The sequence below is a fragment of the Camarhynchus parvulus genome, chromosome 3 (genome assembly GCF_901933205.1).
Source record: "Camarhynchus parvulus chromosome 3, STF_HiC, whole genome shotgun sequence".
Classification (NCBI taxonomy): Eukaryota; Metazoa; Chordata; class Aves; order Passeriformes; family Thraupidae; genus Camarhynchus; species Camarhynchus parvulus.
The window spans coordinates 47110571-47125038 of NC_044573.1; the positions used below are offsets into that span (position 1 = coordinate 47110571).

The window sequence follows — 14468 nt, forward strand, 5'->3', positions numbered from 1 at the left end:
GTGCAAGTGATCTTCTAATAAGCTTTTAGTTTATCTATGCAAACTCCAGAAGCAAGAAAATTGGAAACTCTCTAAATTACAAAAATTAAATAATGTCATTGAAGACATCATTACCATGCTGCATTAAAAATTCCACAGAATTACAGCTGAAATTAACTGAGATATAAAGCTTCATGAGAAGTAGTCAGTTTTTTGCACCAGCTTTAAGCAGATGTATCTCAGAAGAACCTAAAACTTGACTGAAAACAGCGTAATTAAAAATTACAACTAAAACTAACTTGATATGATGTAAAATTAGAATTAAAAACAACCTGAAAAACAGGGTCCAAAAAACTCCCAAGCCCAACAATAAAACTTTCTGATACAGTTTTGGCCTTGGCTGATGTCAGCCACAGCTGATGTTGGTCCCATGACATTTAAGTTAAAAATTCAAATAGTTTGTGAGGGGGTATGGGAAAAAGAGCATGACCAAGCAACTCCAGAAGAGTGCCAGGCATGTATTTTCTTCCAGTTTTCTCCACCCCACTTTTCGAATCACTCATAGATTACTGTCAAAAATCTTTTTGATATAAAATAAAAATTTTAAAAAGTCACATGCACGTAAGAACTGTTTCATTTTTGTCAGAAACCTGAACTACTTCTGGTAGAACTAAGAAATCCTAACTTTTAAAGAGTTGTACTAAATTGCACTAATCAAAGAGTCACATAAAATCTTGTAACTCTCACCAACAGTAATTTGCAAAAAAAGAGTCATGATTCATGTTCTCTGTGAACTTACGGAACTAAGCAAGAAAAAATAACAGCTATGTAAGTTTTGGTGTTTCATCATGAAATTATGACCTGTCTCATTTTTTTAATCAGTGCTGATTTAATGACTCCTGTCTTATTTAGCAAAGAGTACATCAAGCAAAGGTCACCTAACAGTGCAAGCCTCCATCGTGTATAGTTTTCATCACACTATAAACTTTTACTTACACATTTCATGTCTTTGGGCACATGGCCAAAGCTGATTTTCTACACCCTCCCCCCTCACTATTAGACTCTGAAGGCAAACTTTGATTTTGTTTTTAACCTTGACAAGCAACTGATGACACTGTCTGGTAGGCCTTAACAAAACACATATACTGCATGCTTCACAAACTATAAATTGCCACCCAAAACATGTGAGTAGTATACCTGGTACGAATCACTGATAAATTCCAAAACACGATCCCAACTGGGAGCTTGTATCTGTAGAGCTAGCCTGAAATGACATTTTACAGTCTAGCTAGTGTAGAGAGCCTTGTCTCTAAATAGATGCTGCTTTAAGACGGGAATCTGAATTTCTTTTCTGAGTAGAAAAAATAAGATGACAGAGAAATACATCATATTCTTGCAACACAAGAGAAGGGAAAAAAATCTTGCATTTCCATTCATTTTTCAGAAGATACGTAACTCTTACTCTATGAAATTTTTTAAAAGATGCTTTTGTAAATTTTTAATTGTTTGATTAAGGACATACTATTTACTAAATCTTAAGTGTGTTGGCAGATACTGATAATCTATTGAATTGATATTTTATGCTGAAAAATACAGCATAAAATACCGGGTTTTTATGAGGAAGGACCAATCCTTCCTGCCTTTTCTGGATGTGACTGAATGTACAATAGCAATATGCTGCTCTGTTGCAGGCTGCCTGTGCCTAAATGCATATGTAAGCTAGTATGATTTTTCTTTTTCCTTAAATACACTGTTGTTGTCTCAAAGAATTGGAGTTTTCTAAACCAACTGCATTAGACAGAAAAACACTTTCTCTAGGAATATTTAAATATTAAGTACTAGTACTCCCTGAAGATTATGAGTTCTATAGCCATTGAAAATACCTTATTTATGGATAGAAATAATTTTGAAGTACTAAAATAGAAATGCTTTCAAGATAGAGATTCAATGAAGGCACATCTTTCAAAGCAAAAACAAGGAAATATAAGCTCCTTGCATTTTTGAAAACACTAAATGCAGATAGTGAATGTCCAAGAAAGAGAGAATGCAAAATCCAAAGGTGTTCCGAGTATCTCACATAGTTCCAATCCTATAAATAAATCAAAGGGCAGTACTTAAATGTAACAGACTCATTATTTGTGGAAAATTATTGAAGCAATTATTGAAGTCTGGGCAACACTGAAAGAACTACAAATAATGAAAAATGTTAAATGATAACTAAAGAAATTATTTTCAGTTTTTAAACCACTGTAGCTCCAATTAACCCAGATACTGTCAGGATGGTAAACAGAAAGAGAATTACGTGGTTATGAAATTAACTCTTGGGTACAAAACTTGTTTAAACTTATTCCTAAATAAAATAGGCCAAGTTAATTCAACTTTACAATATTTACTAGTTTTGGGATTTCTACCCATCTTTTTCATTTTTTCAAAACAATAATCAATCAGTGCCAGATCCTGGTTTTCAGTTATGTATTATCTTAAGGTGGAGGCATTTCTTTTATGCCTAGCCCCCCTTCTGCCATGGCAGTAGAGGAGGAAAGACTATAGAGGAAAGCAGTATTTGGCATTTGAAACTATCCTCTGAGATGCATTTCTTTTTTCTTGTTGGGGGAAAAGAAATGGCAGAACTAAGACTTGGACCACAATTTCAAGTTTCTTTTGCAGTTTGGTTTGTTTGTTGTTTTTCTTTTTAAACTCCATTTTTACAGTAGCCTAATCTGCTCTACTTCATTAAAAAAAGGGCTGAGATTACCTACCTCTGCCTGAGGGCTGGAGAAAACTGGCATCCTAAGAAAATGAACAATGCTATGCTCTTAAAAAAATAAGCGTTACATTCTCCAGGTCCTTGGATGCTGTGAATGATGTCGTAAGTCAGACTCTCTTGGGTAAATTCGTGGTTCTGATGGCGTACCTTCCTCACACAGATACCTGAACTTCAAAACTGCTTGGAAACTGAACAGGGCTGTTCACAAACACCTCTTAATCCCTATAAACAACATTTATGTAGAAGTAACTTTTCACTTTTAGAAGAAGAATCTCTCTGTAATCACAATGTTTATTCTTATCATTGCTACTAATACTCTAACTGTGGACCTCTGAAGATTTTTCTGCCAGAAAGGGAACCAAGCAAGGAAAATTTCTAGTAAAATAACACTAAATTTTTGAGTAAGATCTTAGCTCTATAAACACCAGTAAATTCTAAGATAGGATCTCCTTTTGATTTTGAGATTTATTTATTCAAAACCACAAAATACAGAGACTACTATGGTTGCTTTATTCCTTTAAATTTCTTTTAAAGATATCACAAACGAGAAATACAATGGATGCAGGATGGATTGAAATCAGTTTCTACAAGTAAAACAATTACTTAAAAAGAACTAAAAATAATAATAACTGTGAGTGAACAAAACCAAAAAATCAAGTTCAGATGTTCAAAAAATATTTCAATGCCATGAGATGACTTACTTATATAAGAGGTGCGAAGCTTTTTCACAGACTCTGAATATAAGTTAGAAAGGCCGCACATGCAAGAAGCCACAGTCAGCATACCTTCATGAAGCAATGAGAAAAGGAAAGACGGAGACACTAACAGTACATTTGAGACAGAAAAGCCAGCCAAATAACTTGTACAACCAGGTTATTAAAATGCCATTGCCATGCAGATTGTTAGTATCAGAAGTTAAGATGAAAAAAATATGACTTCATATAACAGCTATATTAATGAGCAAAAAGGGCTTTCATCATGAACATCTTAGAGACACAGTTGAAACACAGAGTTATGTGAATCCAATTTATTGGATCAAAATAACAACAGTTAGGAAAACAAAGGCAAGTGAAGTTTAAAGCTCCAAAAGGCATTTTATAATCTACATGAATGAGGCAGAATTTAAGCCCTTTACTCCCAGGACAAATTTACACAGTCAAACAGTAAAGCTATTTCTTTCTCTCACAGTTTATATCACACAAGAAAATATTTTATCTGACAGGATACCGACTGTGTATGCTCTGCTCTGTATGAATGATTTTTACATCCAATTGCTCAGTTGAAATAAGCTGACTGGTGTTAACTGGATCTTTTTCAAACCATTCATTTACTAAAATACCTCCTAGAACATCCATTTCAATTTAAATAAAATATTACCCGAAGAACTTACAAGGATGCTACTCTGGATCTCTTAAAGAAATTAACAGTCAATCATGAGGAAGGGGTTTTTTGAACAGCTTATTATTATGTCTTGTGCTTTCTGAAATAACTTAGGACTATCCATGACATATCAGGGAGAAGAAAATTTTAAAATACTAAATTTTCCTTTTGGTTACAAAAAGCTTTGCATTTTGATTGAAAAGTCACTTTCTATTTTAGCTGAAAAGGAACACTCTTCAGCATATTTTAAAATCAAAGTCCTTTTTTTTCTATTTCAAAGAGATTTATTTTACCAGTTTATGTGTAGAAGTTTATTTTGTTCATTTCAATCAAAGGTTTCCTCTCAAGCATAACATAACAGTATTAACAACATGACATAATTTAGCTCATCAGGGACATTTCTAGTCAAATTTTAAAATAGGAGCCAAAAGATCCAAGCAAACAGGCTATCTGCAAACATTAATGGATAACATGTAATATGGGTACTAGCTCTATCAGAAATATCAGGATACTTCCTCATGCTGTGTAAATTCTTGTAAACTGCAAAAATCCGTTGTAAATGTTTATTTTTTTCTTAAAATACACATTACACTGAAAAATAAGTAATGGTATGAAACATCAGTAGATTCCACTAAGCAACAATTTTTAAGGAAAGATGAATTAACAAAGCTGCAATAGTGACATTAGCACAAGATCAAGAAGAAAGAAAACCACAGTGAAGAAAGTGTGTATTCTTTGAATATAAACAAAGACTAGATGACCAACTGTGCCTTTCTTCTGAGCTTAAAATATATTTTGGGTTACTCACCTCCAGATGGTTGCCGAGTTTTTCGGGGAGACCGTGGCTCCCTGCGGTAGGGATCATTGGAGCCATACAGTTCAATAGTGCCTAGATTCAAGAGCACTGTCTTCTGGAGGTAATCAACCATGGCAATACCATTACAGTTTCCAAAAACTACTCTGGAGAAAGAGAAGTTAAAGGAAATACAATGCTAATTAAATGTCGGTAATGTTTCACACAAATATTTTTTGCAGTTCAGCATTTAATACTTCCTAATTTTTAGGAATTATCCTTGATTGCACTTATTTACAAATTTGCAATTTAGAGTGCAGTATTGATTAATTGTTCTCTTGTAAAAACATGGTGCCAAGTAGAACAGATCACTGTCAATGTCCTTACCAACCTACCTGACACAGAGCCTTAAGTGACACTTAGTCTTGGCTGTACAGCGCCAGGTGAGGAAGAATGATGCTGATTTGCCTCTGCTGTTAGCATCATCAGTATCTGCCACGACTCAAAATTTCAGAAGCACAAGAAACTGATTACCTCTATGTTGCTGTGCAGCTCATGTGAACACACACAGAGACTTGATTTTAATGGATAGTTTTAAACCACTGTGATGGAATAATGAAAGAACTCTGCAGAATACACTTACAGGCCATATGCTGAGTTGATGGCTAAGCTGGTTATCTGTTGAGGAGGTTCTCCACTCACCCACACCAGCTGGATAACGAGCTCGATTTGGTAGCCTGGAGACTGCTTGAGAGGAGAATTTTTGACTCTGCAAAGTAAACAAAACATGGCGTTCTCAGCGTCTCAATTTTTTCCTTATGGGATCAGAGTTCATTAAATTCTAGACCATGCTACATTTTAAAATGTTGGAAAAAACTATTACCAAAAGCAAACAAAAGCAACCAGAAGAAAAAGCCACAGTGAAACTAGGAATTCACTTCTTTTGATTCACTACCTAATTGAAAATTCATTGAACAATGATCACATATTTTTCTTTTTTTCCATCCTCAGAACAAGGCATAACAATGCTATTAGGCTGTTTTATCTTTAATAGATACAGGTGCTCAGTCAGTGTCTAAAAAAGGTGTTACACATTTTTTCAGAGTTTCCAAAAGAACTGATTTAGAGAACAGAAGGTGGTGAGAGGTGTATGTGTAATAAGCACAAAGAAAAGGGAAACAGAAGCCCAATGTATTAAGATAAATGCAAATAAAAAGCTGACAATATGGCAAAACCAAAATGAAAACAAGGAAATTATTGCAATGGTAGACCAATTGTATGCAATGAACTTGGGACTGGGGGAATTGAAACTCCTGTAAAGATTTTGTTTGCATGCTGACAAATTTATGCAGAAAAAATTAGGTCTTGCATTTTTTTACATGAAAAAAATTATGTAGAACAAGCTCTTGTCTCCTCAATTCCACTTATTTTACCCATTTATTCTCACTAATGGATATTTGAAATTGATATTTGAAAAATTATTTGAAAATATTTTACATAAGTCTAGAATTTTCCAATTTTTCTACTTAGGTGAGTTTCCTTCAGTCCTTCAGAAACACACCTCTCCAACTCAGTACAATCAATACAATTTGAAAACTCTTACTCAAATAAAGCAGCCCTATCAGAACTGTTTTCTGGATGAATACACTCAAAAAATTAAAATCCAAGTTGGGATCTTAAATTTCAGAAAACAAAGTATATACTTAACTTTATATCCCTAGATATACATTACATATTTCTTATATTGTGTTAGAAAAAGTCATGGCTCATAAGTCACAGAATGCACTCTTGTGGGAGGAAAAAAAAAGACTTTTTAAACTCTAATTTCTCGAAATGGGTAAAAGCTCACACAAAGAAGCTTGCAGAAAAAACTCACAATTCAAAAAGATCAAAAAACTTGTCAAAGACCTACAATGAGAGCACTATTAGGCATCATGCAAAGTGAAGATCCATGACAAAGGGACATTTGATTCATTCTGTTTCCAAAACACAAAGTTGTTCCCTTGCAAGACTTTCAAAAAAAGAAATCTATTTATAAGCCTAAAGAGTTAGCACTCAGCTAGCTATCTGTAAGAATTTTTACTTCTGATTTGCTTCTAAAACTTAAGGCGCTGCAAAACTAAGAGATGAGACATATTCAGATATACTTGGTCTAAAGTAAAACGTCAACTTTCCTGTTCATTACAAGGACAATAAGATATCAAAGTGATGGAAATACTGCTATTAAAACCTGTTTGCTCTAAGGCATGATCATCTATAGTTATGCTAACATCTATGCCAAATTTTCCTAAAATCAGGTAAACCAAAAGAAAAGGATTTTTTTTTAAAGTCAGGTTAAAAAGTTTAGAAAAATAATATTGCAATATTTATTTCTTAAAGCAGAGCTCAGATTTCAGGTACTTGAAAAACTTTGCTTTACAAAATAAAACATTTTCACCAGCAATGACATATCCATAAGGATATCAAAGTACACATACTCTGACATATTCTTGCAATGTTTCAGACTCACTGACAGTATAACAGAATAAACTTACTTTAAGCATGGGACATTATCACGAAGTCCATCGGATGAACTGCTACTAGTAGATGGATGAGACTGGGGAACAATGGATTGGGGATTGGAACCTGTGCCTGGAGTTGGTACAGGCGGCACCTGCTCACCATCTGGAGTTTCAACATCATTTATTTCATACAGGAGACGTACTTCCAGCATCTGTTAATTAAAGGAAAGAAAAATATCTGTAAAGGCTGCCTTTCAAATCACTGAATATGAAATAAATGAAGTGCAACTGAAGGTAGTAGTGATAAATGTGACATCCAGAACTTTTCCATCTTTTGAAAGATAACTGTTTAATAGACAGTGTAACAAAGACACATGTAGTATTCAGAAATACAGAGTCATACTATTACAGACTGAATATCTGAAGATTGCTGGAACTTGAATGTCTGACGTATTTTCCAGTCTTTAAAAGTTTCCTTCTTAATAGTGAAAGAAATTAAATACTGGACCCATTTAATTATCGTTCTGCTGACATACATATTTAGTTATGAAGATGACTTGGTTTATGTACTTCAGGAATGGTAAAACAGAGCTAAATCCACACAGACTGCTAAATTTTTACTGATGTAATACTGCACACATGTTGACTTAGTTCAGTGTTTGATGTTGTGTTGAACTGGATCATGCATTTTAAAGAACTGAAAATTCATCATGACTTAGGTTTCCTTGTCCAGAATCTATAACAACATCAGAATTAACTGCAGTGCAGTGTAAAAGAAGTTTTCAACTGTTTTATTATCATCTGCAAAATAGAACTTAACTCGTAGACTATAGAACTATGTAGTATTTTTTTAAATGTCAAAGAGTACTCTAGATTAACTTGATTTGAGCTGATTCATAAAAACTTAGAAAAAAACTATTCCCTAAGAAGGGAATGTGCTTGTACATAAAAAAACACCCCAAAAAAGCCCCACACCTCAGGTCCTTAAACTACAGCTTACAAGTGAGCAGAATAGGGAGGGGAGGGTGTGTGTGTTGGAAAAAGGAGGTGAGAGAAAAAAACCAACTATATTGCAATTAACACTTAGAATAGGCAACACTTTATAATTAAATGTTGAGTTTTAGTTCATACATTCAAATACATAAATTTGTATGTTTCTGATTTAATAACAAACTTCTCAACTCTTGTAATAGAATAATTATATCTTATACAGAATAAAACAGTGACACAGCAAAGTTCTTAACAGATTTCACAGCATTTTTGGCACATTTTTATTCTTCTAGCTCTGCGTACTGCAGAAGTTCTGACAGGACAGATGGTAATTATGAAGACTCAAGGGATCAACTCCCTAAAATCTTCAAAATTCTTCAACTCCATAGCTCATTCACTTCTGTTATCATTATACCTTTGATACAGCCAAGTTTTGATCCACTATTTGTTTTCATAGACAGACCAAAGAAAGATTATTGGCTGCAAAGCCTCAAAATGTCACTGAAAACCATCTCTGTGTGCAATATTTACTTTTGTTGAATTTCATAATTAATTACATTCTTTCCAAAAACCCACATCTCTGTTTTGAGTCAATTACTTTTGTCCATTTCACTAATATAATTAAAGACAAAAAAACCCCAAAGAAATTGCTAGAACAGTCTTATTATAGCTAAATCCTACAAAGTTAAAAAATGGTCATAACTCTTTACCGGAATGACTTCTGTTGTCACTTCCTGCTTGCTGAACCTGTAAATAATAACATGTGCAGAAACTCCAGCTATGCACAGCATTCTGCTTTCTGGACACCATGAGATGATCTGAATAGCATATGGATCTTCATCTACTATATCTGTGTTTGGCCTGTCATCTTTATTCCGTGATTTTTCAAATACTTTGGCTGTTTTTAGCTTATAGAGTACTTGCAACGTTACTAGAACAAAGCAAAAGAGAAAAATCAGTTTTGATCTAAACATATAGCCAATATATTGATTTAGGTAATTCTTGAATTGTATCCTTCTCAACTGGAATTTTAATTCTGTGTTAGATTTTTTTGCAAATGTCTACATGCTGATTTCAAACTTCACAGGCATATTGTCTAATCAATGGCCCAAATAACTGCTATAAATACTAATCACAACATTAGGAAAACCTAAATTATAGCATTCTTTCTCCTCTTCCATATTTCACTGGTTTTACCTGTATCACATTTCCCTAGTTCATCTGTAAGACTGTCCTATTAAAAAGACTATAAAGTTTTTGAATCAATAAACAGGATACTTGCAATTTCTCCCTTAACAGGTTTATTTATCTGTTTCAGAAAGAAACTAAGTATCTTTAACAGAATCTCCTTTTGACAGATGTATGCTGAATAGAATTTTTAAGCACACAATCAAGCAAGGTTTGCCTTACCCCCTCCTCTCTCCCAGGTTCCACTCCCACTCCAAACTGAAATTAAAGATCTATAACACTCCCAGCAGTCCTCCTCCCAGGTTTTAAACATATACATTGCATCTGCTCCCTCCCACAACCACACACGCCTTAGCCTTTTGGAAGCTCACCAGTTTTCCACACATTTTCAAAGACAACTGATGATGATTCCAAGATTGCTTTAAACAGCTTTTAAGTACCAAGAGTAAGGTTAGTTCCAACTAGAGCAATTCAAACATCAAACTTTGTGCCATTTCTACTTTCAATTCTTGCTGCATTTTTCACTGTGAGCTGTGTAGAATATCAGAAGTAATTGACCCTTTAACTGAAGAGGAAAAATCTAAAACTGCACAGGAAAAATCTCTACTGAAAACACTTACTTGCTGATGCATCCCAAAACTTGATTGATCCATCAGCATGCCTATGAAATATAAAAAAAAAGAGATGATGCAATGATTAGTTGGAGTGCTTGACCTCTATGGGAAAGTACACTGTTAACATTCTATTTTTATTAGTCTGTTGAGTGACACTTTATTTTCACAATTTATTAAAAGCCAATATTTTACCAACATGTGCTCCAATTACTTTGGACAGAAGAGACTAGAAAAACATTTGAAAGGTAACTTCTTGATGGTCCTACTGTAACATATTCAGTTACCATTTTAAATACACACCTTACCATGCACTGTTTTTTAAAGATGCCCTATATTAAGAGCAACACTTGTAAAGAAGATGCCTAAATATACAGTATCCCACTGTTAATGAGTCACCTAACTTGTTTATTTAGCCTTGAGTTTGAGAATCAGATGACAATATTTTTTCATGACTGTCTCAAAGTCCCTGCAATGTGTAGTACAAGGTGACAGTAATCCTGATTAGGGCTAATGGGCTGTTCTAAAAACACTTTAGTAGTCCTCTCACTTTCAGTGATACACTGCACAGTTATAAATTAAATTTCACTTATGTTCCTTATTAGAAAGATCAGTCTCAAAATGAACAGATTTAAGTAATTCCTTGTCCTTTTTGAGATAAAAAATTGGCTTCTCTTTGAAAACTGAGCTCAGGAACTACTTAATGGACCTACCAAGCTTTAAAACAATACTCAGCTATTTTGCAAAAATCAAAGAATAACAGGCAATTTTGATGCAAGATACTTTGATAACAAGCCCATGTAATCACAATTAATAATAATAATAATAATAATAATAATAATAATAATAATAATAATAATAATAATAATAATAATAATAATGCCTGTGAAACACCTGCTATGATTTTGTTACTACCTTCCCTTCCACATTCTGCTTTACTTTCTCAGTAACACGTCAAGGAGATCATGCCAAGGACATGTCTGCTGATCATAGTTTCGTGAATCACTCAAACCACTCATACAAAACAATATTTTAACTGAGAAACAAAACATTCCCACTTCTACTTAATGAGCTAAGAAAGTTATTAGTAGACTATGGTATCACTTACCCTGTAATAATGATCTCTGAATAGCTCTGAGTGATCACACCCCAGTTGCCTCCACTGATAGGCCATTCCTGGAAGATTAACAAATACACTGAGGAAGAAAATATCATACAGTGCAAAGTTAAGGCAAATTACTGCAGATCCTCCCCAGACATTAGCCACATATATCCTCCTCTGCTATTAGTTACTGTCAAAGGCAGGCTGAGTCAGGTCTTTGGTCCTAGTATGGCCACTCCTGTTATTCAGAGCTTCTGGTTGTCAGTATTTTAAAATAGAAACGTGTGTAGTAGATGTTGTACCTTCTTGCTGTAACCTTGACGTTTCTGTCGAGCACCAACTGAATAGAGTGCAGGTATGAGATCCACAGGACAATCAGCAAAATATTCACAACAGGTAACCGGAGACTCATGTATAGTCAAAGGATAGGGATTCTCAAAGATAGGATACCTTTAAAAGAAGAAAGAGGCTAACTGTTAATCTAGGGAAATTTTTTTTTTTAAGTGCAGAACACAAGTAAAATACTAAGGACTAAGCTGGCATTCTTTTCGTACTGAGAAAAATAAATGCATATCATATTAGATCATGAACAAATATACTAGACAGTTTTACTGCTCATCCAGTACACTATAAAGATAGTGTAGTTCTCCGGATGGAATCTAAAGTTTGTACAGTTTTTAGAGTTTTTCTAGAACATTACTATTCCCTGTCATTTTATATTTTCAAAAGGTTACTAATTTAGTGGCCTGTGGAAAAAAAATTAAGCTATCAAGTCTCATTTGTAGTAACTTGGAGCTACAAATTTATGTCTGACTCTTCAGTCTATTCTTCTAGCATAGAAGAAGGAAGATTCCCATCTCACTTGGTATTAGCACATTGTACTAAAACAGAAAGTTGTCCAGCATTTTGCATGGACAAATTTTGTTTAATCCACTTGCACCTCCAAGATCACTTTCTGAAAATTACAAATAGGAACATTCAATTACCAATTGGAAGAACATACACACCACTACCTCCATCTGAAAAGTGACAGAGGCTTAATGAGGAAAAAGGTCAATCATACTAACAGAGGTAAATGTATCTGTGTTCAAAGAACATGTATCACCAGAGAAATACATGCTATACATTGTTTTCCCTTTTTTATCTCCCCTTTTTTGGTGAAGGTGAAAAGACACAGCTTCTCAACCCATCTAAAGGAAAAATTAACAACAACAGATGAAAACATCCTGCGCATCAGGAACTTTATACAGAGCTATATGGAAAGCTACAAATATATTTTAAAAATTACATGCAGAAGAGGCTTAACTTTAACAAAATATGACAAATCCCTGAGAGAACACAAGGTAAAAGGAAGCCTGTAGATTTTTTTGGTATTAATTTTATTTCTTTTTCAGGTGTCAAAAACCTAATAGTTTGCAAGTCAATCATAACAAAGACCACTATAAAAACAGAAACTGCTGAAGATCTTTTAGTATGAAATAGAATAAGCTTTAACAACTTCAAATTTCAGGCACTTCAAACTAAATATAAATGCTGACACTTCACGTTCTTGGTATATCAGAATCAAGTTTTGGATACAGCACATGGCCATGTAACATTTGGAAAACCTAAATGAAATTGCTAAATAGCTGCAGAGATATCAGGACAAAACTTTATCTTCTTACAAATTCCATAGAGTCTTCATTATCTAAGGCGTCACCATTGACTTTGAGGACAAATATTTACAGGTTTTCGTTTTGCCTTAGAAGGGTGTTCTTCACAAGAATTTTTCTCCATTGACCATTGGAGATTTTTAACCAGGAACAGTACCAAGGTCTTACCTAGCTCCTCTGCTCCTGATCCCTTAACAGTTAGTTGTTATTGCCTACACAAATTTCAATACCCTTCATAAAAATATTTTGTAGTGTTTAGAATTTTTAATCACCACTAATAACAGTGTATGGACTACTCCATGGGCAAAGCAACAAGAGATTCATAATGTTTTAGGCAGGTATTATTTGTGAATACTGCAATACAATACTCCTTTTAAGCAATTTCTTACCACAGATGTAAACCAGAGAGTAGATGTTAACATTCAAATTTTATATATATGATATTATTGCATCAGTATGGAGTTACTTTAAGCAATACAGGTAGCAATTTATTTAGCAATAAGATCAGCAAATATTTAAGTGACAACAACAGCAAAAATTACTTGGGTTATCTGATCAGTCCTCCCTGCTGCCTTCCTCAAAACTGCAAGATCCCCAAAACTTCAAACTTCTTCAAACTTCTGAGGTATTAGGTTAGACTAAAAAGCTATAAAGTAGAACAGTAGGCTGATCACTGGAGCCAATGATTAAAAAGACTTAAAAGATTAAGAAGATTCTTACCCATTTTGTGCAAGGTCAATCAGTACTAAGTCTTTTTCTAGGAGAACAACTACAGCGTATGGTTCCTGAAAGTCTGAAAACAACAACAAAACGTTACCTATTGGTAAATGGAGCCCATGCATGTACAGCCTCAAGAATGGAATAAGTGCTTGCACTCTGGCAGCTGAGATTAGAAAACCACTTAGATCACTATAGTTTGTATATTTTATTGTATATTTTATACATGCAGACTCCTGAATCATCCAAGTTAAGTTTGGAAAAATCATGTTCTTTTATTCAATATTCTCAACAGCTCAAATAACAGAAAAAGGAGCATGCAGAGTAAATTCTATAAGCAGGTTATATGAGTGAAAGAGCCAATTTCTGAATAACATCCTCCCACCCCTAAACTGCTTTTCCTCATATTCAGTGGAGTTTAAGTTTTACTTCCTTACAAAATGGCTCAAAACACAGCTGACTCGACAGTAAAATAAGAAACTTGAAAAAGTTTTCAAAGTTTAAATTGCCCTCTTTCAGCCAGATCTCAAATTCCAAACTAAGCAGTTTAATATACTCTGATGGAAGCTGACAGCTAAAACCATTGGAATCATCAGCAATATAAGACTATTCATCTGAAATAACTACATAAACTATGATAAGAAATCCTCTGCTGTAAAAGAGAGATTACAGGTTAGTTTGAAATCCATCTAAATATGGGAATAATAAAGCCACTAAAAATAATAAAAAATAATAAATAAAATGCTCCTCATGGTTTAGCACTGACTGGAAAGGCCTTATGTGCCCAA

The 14468-nt window shown here is 34.0% G+C and overlaps 1 protein-coding gene across 8 annotated transcripts in view; it reads right to left on the bottom strand.

Moving 5' to 3' along the window:
* STXBP5 (syntaxin binding protein 5) overlaps positions 1-14468 on the bottom strand; it is a 100451-nt gene that overhangs the window by 25641 nt on the left and 60342 nt on the right. For all 8 annotated transcript variants that reach the window (XM_030946662.1, XM_030946660.1, XM_030946658.1 and 5 more), the window contains exons 11-18: positions 13684-13756; positions 11614-11761; positions 11318-11385; positions 10219-10259; positions 9121-9341; positions 7454-7632; positions 5563-5688; positions 4935-5086 (exon numbers count right to left, since the gene is read on the bottom strand). In XM_030946662.1, the coding sequence (XP_030802522.1) occupies positions 4935-5086; positions 5563-5688; positions 7454-7632; positions 9121-9341; positions 10219-10259; positions 11318-11385; positions 11614-11761; positions 13684-13756 (1008 nt within the window). The remainder of the gene's footprint in view (positions 1-4934; positions 5087-5562; positions 5689-7453; positions 7633-9120; positions 9342-10218; positions 10260-11317; positions 11386-11613; positions 11762-13683; positions 13757-14468) is intronic.